We start from the raw sequence: 10,613 nt of genomic DNA on the forward strand, positions 1-10,613 counted from the left end.
AAATGAGCGCTGCCCTGCTCTGTTCAAAATGATGAAGGTTCTATTTATTATTGTTTCTGGTTCAACTTTATATCTTATGAATAATATCTTCTACGATCAAGCACGAATAAAACCAATGTGGAAATCGCTGTAATACTGTACTTTCAAAGCTGCCATCAGTAGGATGGCTACCATGTGTACACATAAAATCATCAATTTTGTAACCTGATCTTACCACAGTTTTAGTGGGCTTGGCACAGAAATATCATCATCCTTTTTTAGTTTATGATTTGACAACTGCAGCATATCGATGTATGCTTGTCAGTCACCAAGCTGATGTTCTAAAAGAGATGCCAAAATGTTTGTCAGAATAACATTTGAGTAAGTATCCTTGGCCGGAATCAAACAGAATACGATGTCTGTATTTCTATGTCATCGTTTCTTTGAGCTGCCAAATCCACCAAACCCCATCATGGCTGCGATATCACTATCACCTGTGTCTTCATTCGCTTTTCTTTTTCTCTCTTTTCGTCTTTCTCTTCTCTGTACTTTTAGTCGTTCTTCCTGCAAAACAAACAACTTAATATTGAAAAAATAACACGCAGCCACTAAGACAATTCATCTTTGATCCAAACGAAAACAAACACTACCAAATACAGTATTAGTCAAATATTTTTAAACATTTTACGTCTTCTTTAAGTTCTTTCATTCGTTCTTCGAAATCGTATTGCTTTTTCTTTTCTTCCAGTTTCTTTTTATTCATTTCAAATCTCTGTTGAACTTGCTCAAGGGAAGACCTTTCAACTTTCATGGACATTCCCAAATTTCTTTGATCTGTGTCAGTGTTAATAAAAAATTAGTTAACAATGCCAGAAGCACCCCTTCCAGAATTAACCTTTACGAAAGTAAAAGGTTTACATTGATATAATCTTTAAAGTAACTTATTCCTTTCAAAACTACTTACGCTTCTTTCCATTGATATGATCTAAGAAGTTGATGGAATCTTTCACAACACAGTCGCAAACGTTGCAGTAATATCCGCCACTTTCCGAGGCAGGAGTAGTTTTGCTTATGACAACAGACTTTCCTAGATGTGAGTCAAGGTCTACTTTGTAACTTCGGGCCTTCAAAAGCTCCCTTTTTACAGGTTTTTCTGTGGAACCTGCAATGGAATAAAACAAGGCTGTATATTGACAGTTTATTTAAATGGAAACAACTTTTTCAGTATGTGTACTCACTCTTCTCAGTTTTGTCAAACTCTTCTTTAAGCCTTTCATTTGCCAGTTTTTGGTACTCATCCTTATCCCATTTTCGCCGATGGTCTTCATACTAAACAGAAAAACCAGAATCAGTCTCTGGAATCCAATTTCCTGGTTACACTGAGTTTCATTGGTCAACAAGCACTTGAGACAAGTCTTTAGTTATTCAGATAAAACTTACTGTGTTATTTGAAGCAGCCATGTTGGACGATTGCTTTTTGTTCCAGCAGACCTGTAGACTACCGTGCTATCTGAGTTCAAGACAAAGCTAGCGTATCCAGGGTAATGGTATAGGCATTAATGATGACAATTTAAATGTAAAACCTAAGAAAACTATCTGAACCACCTGGGGTGAAATACACAGCTCTTCGTTAAGCTACATAATTTACATTAAATCAGAAACGCACACACGTATGTAAGCTAACTTCCTTCTTCTATTACAAGTTTGACTGTGTATTTCTTTCCATGAAATAATGAAAACATTGCTTTGATGAAAAAATATAATTTAAGTCTCTTAAATAGGCTTGCATTGTACGGCAGCATCTTTTCTTAAAACTTATTCTTGGTACTTTTTTACACTGCTGCTTGCCATAGCCAACTAGGTGTGCACAAATAATACTTTGTATGCATTTAACTGGAAAAAGCTGTAAAAAAGATTATTGCGAATTGAAAAGGATTCAGATTCAAGAGTCAAATTACAAATATGTGCAATTGGCAGTCAGCATCTATCCCAAAATCAGTCAAGCAGCTTCATTGTAGATAAGACAAAAAACAAATCCTGACATCATGACTAGCAAACAAAACAATCGATTAACAGTTAAATGTAAACATATATACAGTTAATACAACAAAGGGACTGTTTCACCGGCATCTATTTACTGAAATTGCCTAATCATAATATGATGACCGGCAGATTTTCGCTGATAGGTTTATGGCACTCGTTCTAGATTGAAGGGCTCGTATGGTGGAGGTTTTGGGTTCGAATGTTGCTCAGATTTATTTTTAATCTAATTTAATCATGAGAGGTTAGAGTTAGGGTCGGAGGGGATATTAATTTAGCCTTTGCAAAAATTTAGTGTGCAAAAATGTGCAAAAATGCATTAATTTAGACTTTGCTGCCTTCATGTAAACATGATCTCCACTTCCAGACACGTTCGTCTAGCTTTGTAGCCTAGGCCTATTCCCTTTAAGTATATAAGCAGTGGTGGGATTCAAATATATCTTCCCTCACTAGCAGCATGCCATATTGACCCAGGGCCAATCAATATAAATATATATACCTGTAGGCTACATAGGCCTATGCTTGTTAAAAATTCCAAAAAAACGTTCGCACGAAACGGCTGAATCCCACCACTGAGTATAAGCTACAAACCGAAGCTTGTCAACAACTTCGTGTTTGGACGTTGGGTGGCCGTGCTGACGCTTTTAATTTATTATGATGCAGGTTTTTGCCCTAGCCACATTTTTCTGCCTTTCAGTAGCGGAGTAGCCTAGTTCAGTAGTTGTGGTGTATCTGTAATCATAGATATTATATAAACACATATACAGTATTTGTATTTATTCAATATCTATGGCGTTAATGCATTGTGAATGTGTACTGCGCTTCGTGGCGTATAACATGGTGGGGGCATTTGGACATTTGCACCACCATTTGAACATTTTCCTTTAAGTTCCAGTTTTCTTTAAATTACATGCCTTATTTCATTACTTTTCTATATATTCGTTTGAATTTGCAGCTTTGTTCAGTACCTTACTTTGCATTGCCTTTATCAGCTTGTAAATAAAGTTTTTATTTCTCGGCCAACATGCTTTTGAGAAGTAACTGAGTTATGCTTCCTGAGAAGAACATGTAACTTTTTAAGGATTCAGACAAAGCTAGGGTTGCCATACGTCAGGATTTTCTTTAGAGTATCATCCATCGGTGTTACATGCCAGCTTGTTGCTGCAATTCCTTGATCCTGCGAGATTCAGTAGATGGTGAAGTTGAAGCTGTTTCGCGGCTATTCCTCGATACTGATGAATCTCATCTCAAGGCGTGAATTATTGCTGGTTAGTAGTTATCCTAGGAATGACTTTGGCTACATACGTTCAGATAAACACACGTACACTATTATCTAGTTTCTTTATTAGTTCCACCGTCAGGGATAAAAAACCTGACATATGTGGTCATTACAATTCTTTTAAAAATTCAATTTGGCCGACAATAAACAGTTATTAAAGTAAGAACTGTTACCATTATGTCACATAACAAATCGTGTTTTGGTTGTTGCTAACACGTTCGCCCATCAGCGTCAGCACAATTTTTCGTCCCGCCAAATAAACTGAATAAATGAAAGCTAACTCGATCGCGTGTATATGCAGCATCTGCAGCGGGCTGCAACTCCTTTACCAACTTACACATAGGGGTAATACTAATTTCTAGAAATTGGAAACTGAGGAATTACCTCAATGGTAAAAAAAAACAATACAATACGTTTTCTTACCCGAATTTCAAGAAATGTAGGAAATCCAATAATGACGTAGAATTCGAGGAAACCTGTCAAGTGTTTATGTAAGGAACAGGCAAGGAAACGTAAAAATGGTTTGAAACATGCAAGAAGTTGTAGGAAATCGAGGAAACATGTTACCTAGGATCTTAAAACGTAGAAAAAGGCTTATAACATGCCACGAAACGTAGGAAATCTAGAAAACATGTCAGCTAGGTTTTTATAATGTAGGTAATTGTTACGAAAAATTCGATGCTACGTGGGTTTTGTAGATTTTCATTAGCTGACTGTCCCCACATAAGTACTTATCCAAGTTTTAACATTTTGCCGAGTTGATCGCCTCACTTACAGAAAGCTAAAAACATTTGGCTTCCTAGTTTTGTGTTTTTCGACCAGTCGGAGAAAAAAACACAAAATTTCTGAAAACTGGTTGTCATAACCTTGAAACTCAAACACTAAATTCGAGCAACTTAGGCTTTATTAAAAACAGAATTGAACAGACCTAAAACAAATAGAATCAGTTAGGCGAAACGTGACAGCTATATAACATTTATATATGTGAACTTATACTATTAAGCAGCCGACCCACCGACACTGCGCTTGCTACTGAAATGACGTTCTACAGTTCTATTTAAGGCGGCGAAGCAATTAAGGCGTGAGGCAAGGCGTAAACAAAGGAATGTTAATACATTGGAATGTCACCACATTCTCCCCCGGTTAAATAATTATTAAGTATTAATAATAATAAGTAATTACAATGTTTGAAAAAAACTACAAAGTCCATTCGCCATATCTTTGTGGAGGTCTTCTCTCTCTCGTGGAGCGCCGCGGGGTTTGTGAATCAGTCTCTACGGAAGACGTTTCCTGGTCTCCATCGTTTCGAATGTCAGTTTCTGTCCGCACACCGTCACCAGTGCCTGTAGGCAAACGTAATTCCGGTTGACGTAACGGTAGAGTGACATCCGACGCTGTGGCTTCCTCAATGTCATCGTCAGCCGGGTTTGCTTGTGGGCAAGGTGCAAGGTCGGAAGTCGACACCGTACTCTCCCTTCCATTTGGATATTTAACTCGTGCGAAGGTGGGGTTCACCATCATTAATTCGACAGGGTCGCAGACGGGATCGCCCTTGTTTCGCACAAATCGACGCAGCAGCACGGTTCCTTGGTTCAGCAACCACGTAGGCATCGAGCTTCCCAGAGTCGCCCGTCTTGGAAAAGGAAACATTCTTTCATGTGGGGTTTCATTAGTGGCCGTACATAACAACGACCTAATTCCGTGTAGAGCTTGAGGGAGAACACGTTTCCAATGTTCTTCTGAGGTTTTGTAGGAGGACAAGAGGAGTTTTATAGTTCTCCAAATCGTTTGATTGGCTCTTTCGCATTGCGAGTTCCCTTGAGGATGATACGGAGTAGAATAACTTGTTGCAATTCCTCGAGCCATTAAGAAATCTTTAAGTTCCCGACTCATGAAGCTGGATCCTCGATCACTATGTATGTATGCCGGAAAACCAAACAAGCAGAAGAGGTCGGAGAGACAATCGATAACTGTGTCTGAAGACATATTCTTGCAGGGATAAACAAAAGGATAACGACTAAATTCATCAAGAATTACTAATAGATATGGCTTCGTCCCTTTAACGGGTCCTTTGAAGTCCATACTCAAACGTTCCCACGGGTGAGTAGCTTTGATGAGTGTCTCAGGCGGTCTTTTAAAAAAGCGGGGTTTAACCTCGGCGCAAACACGACAGGACTTACAAGCGGTTCTTGCTTCCTCGCTAGTGTATGGAAGGTTTCGAACACGGATGAAATGATAGAGTCGAGCGTAGCCTGGATGTCCGAGGGAATCATGAAGCGATGACAAGTCTTTTAGGCAATCCACCGTGGCACAAACTCTTGAAAGGGCGTCGGGGACAACATTTTCTTTCCCTGGCCTGTGGCGAATTTCATAGTGGAAAGGACTCAGTTCTAGACGCCACATCAGTATTTTGTTGTTTTTGATTTTTCCTTTGTTGGTTTTACTGAACATAAAGGAAACCGACCGTTGGTCCGTTACCAATGTAAAGGTTCTCCCTTTTAGGTAATGGGCCCATTTACGGACCGCTTCTATGATAGCAGTAGCTTCTTTCTCAATAGAAGGATAACGTCGTTCACATTTACTGAGCGTCCGAGACATAAACGCCACTGGACGCCCTCCTTGTGACAAAGTGGCTGCAACGGCGTAGTCGGATGCATCGCACTCAACCTCGAACGGCAGATCTTCAGAGATACTACTGAGACTAGCTTTAACAATTTCTTCTTTTAACTCGGCAAAAGCATTTGACGCCTTAGCGTTCAAAGGGAAATCGGTAGCCTTAAAAAGGGGGCCAGCTTTTCCGGAAAAATTCTCGATCCATTTGGAATAGTATGCAAACATGCCACAAATTCTTTTAAGTTCCCGGGGGGATTTCGGTGGAGGCATGTCAAGTAGCGGGCGGAGTCTTTCGGGGTCAGGCTTCACTTGATTGTGGGATATCTGGTACCCAAGCAGGTTTATGGTTTGCTGACGCAGTTTTGACTTCTCTTCGTTGAAAGTTAATCCAGTAAGCTTCGCGGCATTTAGTAAAGCTTCTAAATTTTGATCGTGTTCTTCTATCGTCGCGCCAGTAACTGTTACGTCGTCCAAATATGCAAATACCTTTTTTAGCTTATGACGTCGAATGAAATCGTCAATCACTCTTTGAAAAGCGGCCACACCGTTTGTAACACCAAAGGGAAGTCTTTTGTACTGATACAGGCAACCCAAAGCTTCAAACGCAGTGAATGGGCGTTCCTCCGCTCGAATCGGTACCTGGTGGTAGGCCGACCGTAGATCGAGTGAGCTATAGTATCTGTCCTTTCCAACCTTGTTGACAATGTCCTCGATGCGTGGAAGCGGATAAGCATCGAGCAAAGTGAAGCGATTGACAGTTTGCGAGTAGTCGACCACCAAACGACATTTTTCTCGGTTTCGCACCACGAGTAATTGAGCTCTCCAAGGCGATTTCGACGGCTCAATGATGTCTTCGGAAATTAATCTTTTAATTTCGGCTTTTATGAAGGCGGAGTCTTCCCTCGAGTAGGAACGCGTGCGAGAAGCGACAGGGTAGTAATCCTTTTGCATAAATTCGAACAAGTTGGGTGGGTCAACATCGGCTGCCGCTACCGCGAAAACCTTTTCCGAAGCAGCAGACACTACAAGAGGATTTTCAGCTCCACCAAATTCGAAAGTAACAGCCTCATGTCTTTGTAGAAACTTCTGCCCCAAGATAATATCGGCACAAGAGTTATGCATGACGTCCAGCACAACGTTAGAGTAGCTCCGGCCAAGCAGTTGAATGGCTGCTTTAACATGACCTTGTGTTTCCAACTGCAGTTCAGTGGAAGCCAAGGTTATGTCACTCACTTTTCCTTCCGGTTTTAAATTGATGTTTTCAGCTAAAGAGCTATCGATAAAATTTTCTGAAGCGCCGGAGTCTAACAAGGCTTTAACGAGTCGGCCTTCAATGACAGCGTTGACGACTGTACGTTGGAGGCAGCCGGGAGCACCTGCCAGAAATGAGGTCCCAGATGTTTTAGCGGCGATGGCAGAATACCGTTCTGGTAGTTCACTTGATTCCTTGGATTGCTTAGAAGTTTGTAGAAAAGAGCGATTACTGCGGCAGACATTTGAGAAATGGCCTCGTTTTCCACAATTACGACATTCTCGATCACGGGCGGGACAATAATTACGACTATGTAGCGCACCGCCACAGTAGAAGCAAGTCTTCTGAGTCCTCAATTCACGCACTTTCGGAGCAACAGCTAGTGATCCTCCAGTTTGTAGTGTGCTTTCTCTCGGTGTCAAAGCGGGCAACGTTGATTGGGCCGAAGCCACCAGGCGAGGGCCGGTACTGACAGAGCCCATTGAGCTCGATTGCAATTGAGCTCGCTCTAAGTTATCGGCTAAATCGGCCGCTCGCTGTAGGTTGATATCATCTATCTCCAACAGGCGTTGACGTACGAGCGAAGAACTCACGCCATTAATGAAAGAGTCCCGTATAAGTTCGTCGCGGTACTTACTCGCTGTGACTGCTTCAAAAGTACAATCCTTAGCAAGTATCTTAAGGGCACGAAGGTACTCCAGGACATTTTCCCCGTGGTTTTGCTGCCGACTGACCAGTAGATGTCGAGCGTAGACATTATTTCTTGGTCGGACGTACAACTCTTTCAGAAGAGTTACAATACTCTCGTAGCTATCACCTTCTTCTACGTAGGAGAAAACTTCGGGCGAAAGACAGCTTCGAACAACTCTTGTTTTGTTTATAGCGGGCGATTGCGTAGGGCGTAGCTCTTCCAGTGTAGCAATGTAGTCTTCGACCGTCTGTAACCAATACTTGAAAACTTTAGGAGCGTCGACGGTATCCGGGCTAACCGTGAGATCTTTCGGTCGAAGTAAGAGCTTGTCCATGACCTGTTCGTCTTATACTGTTTTTAATAAATTGTCATAACCTTGAAACTCAAACACTAAATTCGAGCAACTTAGGTTTTATTAAAAACAGAATTGAACAGACCTAAAACAAATAGAATCAGTTAGGCGAAACGTGACAGCTATATAACATTTATATATGTGAACTTATACTATTAAGCAGCCGACCCACCGACACTGCGCTTGCTACTGAAATGACGTTCTACAGTTCTATTTAAGGCGGCGAAGCAATTAAGGCGTGAGGCAAGGCGTAAACAAAGGAATGTTAATACATTGGAATGTCACCACACTGGTCTCCAACAAAGCCAAACGACTGCAACTTTAGCCACCATGTGGTAACAAATGGCATAATTATGCTTCATGTAACCATGGATGGCGCTCGTTAGTTACAGCAAAAATTTCTTGCTTTTGTTGGTTTGGTTTTCGCCGCCTCACCCAACACATATAGGTATAGGTAGGCTATTAGACGTCTCATCTTGGTGGTTCCCAAACGTTCTCTCTCAAATCAATTTTAACGAATGATGATACGATTCGTTAATTGTATGTGAGCATATTTCTTGTTTGATCAGTCTACAACGAGGTGACAGGTTAGCACCAGAATTTTCGCTTCACGCAGACCACAATCAACAATGATAAATAAAGTCTGTCATAAGCCTAAGTAGCCTACATCTCACCGAAAAAATTCGTACGTTCAAAAGTATTTTTCACGGTTTCCTGTTAATCTAACTCAGTGGTTCTCAACCTTCTGATCTTGGCGGACCCCTTTTGGTACTGTCAAAGCAGTGGCGGACCCCTGAAGTTTAAGCAAACTAAGGGTTCTGAGACTGCACTTAAATGTTTCTTAGCTTAGTTTTACTTAATAGTCTTGGTGCACAACTGCGCTATTCATTCAAAATAACATCAAACTATGCGGATATTTTTACTTAAAATCACTGTATCCAGCTGTCTTCTCATATAATCCGCAATCTAGTGCATCACAATAGGCCTTCCCTGCGGGTGATAAATCTCAATAAGCTTTTGTATTGTCCCATCACAATAGGCAATTAAGCAAATGTTCAAGCCTATTTCAAAAAGCAATGATAAACAGCAAAATTTTTTTAAAAACTCGTACTTTATGTTGCAAATTTCGAAGTTCTCACGGACCAACTGAAAACGTTTCGCGGACCCCTGGGGGTCCGCGGACCACCGGTTGAGAACCACTGAATTCTAACTTAAATGTTATAAAATAGACTAGTAATTTAAACATGTAGATCTCGAAAACACTGCTTTAAACTTATCCTAAAAACCACCCATGGACGCTTTGTTAAAAAAGAACTGATTTAAGCCTATTTCAACAACCGTCCATGGACGACTAAGGGAAAACGTGGGTTTTGCGTAAAAACGTCCATGGACGCTTACGCAAAAATCGTCCATTTTCAACTGTCCATGGACGATCCGCGGATTGCGTCGTGTCCAGGTTTTACCCAGTGCCATGTAGGTTTAACCTAGCCTAAATCTTCCTTCAATTTATTTTAAATCCTGAGTAGCTGAACTTGACTTTTTGCTTACCGGTACCCCATAGTGGAAAAGGTGGCTGTTGCACGAACGAGATTTATCAACGTGCACCTGAATTTTTTATCTTTATGCTGATTTATAATAAACAAACAAAGAGAAGCTGATTTTTTCAACATCAATTGATAATAAATTAACAAACAATTGAGCTTTCAGCGCTCGCCATCGTGCCAAAATTTGTGTTTTTGCATGCTAGATTCCTCATCGAAAACTGCTGTACTTTGCAGTCGGGCCGGTACGCATTATTTGTCTAGTAAACAAGTACACAACCACAGGATGCTAGGCCTAGACCCTATTATCCTACCCTAACCACCTGTTTTTAACAACGGGCTGTGTGAACTACTTATGGTCCATAGAAAGTGTGGCACTTGCGAGCACAAGATTCATCAACGTACATGCCAAAATTTTTATTCTTCGCCGATTTATAATAAATAAAAAAAACTGATTTATTGAATGCAATTTAATACAAAATAGATAAACAAAGAATTGTGGCATCACGCTAAAGCAAACATCTTTGCAAAGCACAATTTCTGGTCGAAATCTGCTGCACTTTTCGGTCAGGGTTATGGTGAAATAATCACTCTGAAAAATAAACCATACGATATCATCTCGATTTCATGCAATGCGTTTAATTAGTTTCCAAATTGGAAAGTTTGCTGTTTTTGGGTAAGAAATCCCCCGTGCCATCAAGATGAAACAACAACCATTATATGCGCGATTATTTTTTATTCCCCAGGAACTTCGGAAACTTTCCAATCTGGATCATATACCCTACTGGAAAGTTTGCTTTCAGTACACCAATAAATGGAACACCAAAATTTGCGCCTTGCCAACGTAATACTTATAACATAGAATG

The 10,613-nt window shown here is 40.6% G+C and overlaps 1 protein-coding gene across 1 annotated transcript; it reads right to left on the reverse strand.

Annotated features, from left to right (window-relative positions):
* Positions 1–18: 18 nt before the first annotated feature.
* LOC143453086 (zinc finger matrin-type protein 2-like) lies at positions 19–1,590 on the reverse strand. Its single transcript, XM_076954238.1, has 5 exons — positions 1,420–1,590; positions 1,218–1,308; positions 944–1,141; positions 668–813; positions 19–543 (listed from the first exon to the last, which is right to left on the reverse strand). The coding sequence occupies exons 1-5, from the start codon at positions 1,438–1,440 to the stop codon at positions 412–414; spliced, it is 588 nt and encodes a 195-aa protein (XP_076810353.1). The 5' UTR covers positions 1,441–1,590; the 3' UTR covers positions 19–411.
* Positions 1,591–10,613: the final 9,023 nt, after the last annotated feature.

Source organism: Clavelina lepadiformis, chromosome 1 (assembly GCF_947623445.1).
Source record: "Clavelina lepadiformis chromosome 1, kaClaLepa1.1, whole genome shotgun sequence".
Taxonomy (NCBI): Eukaryota; Metazoa; Chordata; class Ascidiacea; order Aplousobranchia; family Clavelinidae; genus Clavelina; species Clavelina lepadiformis.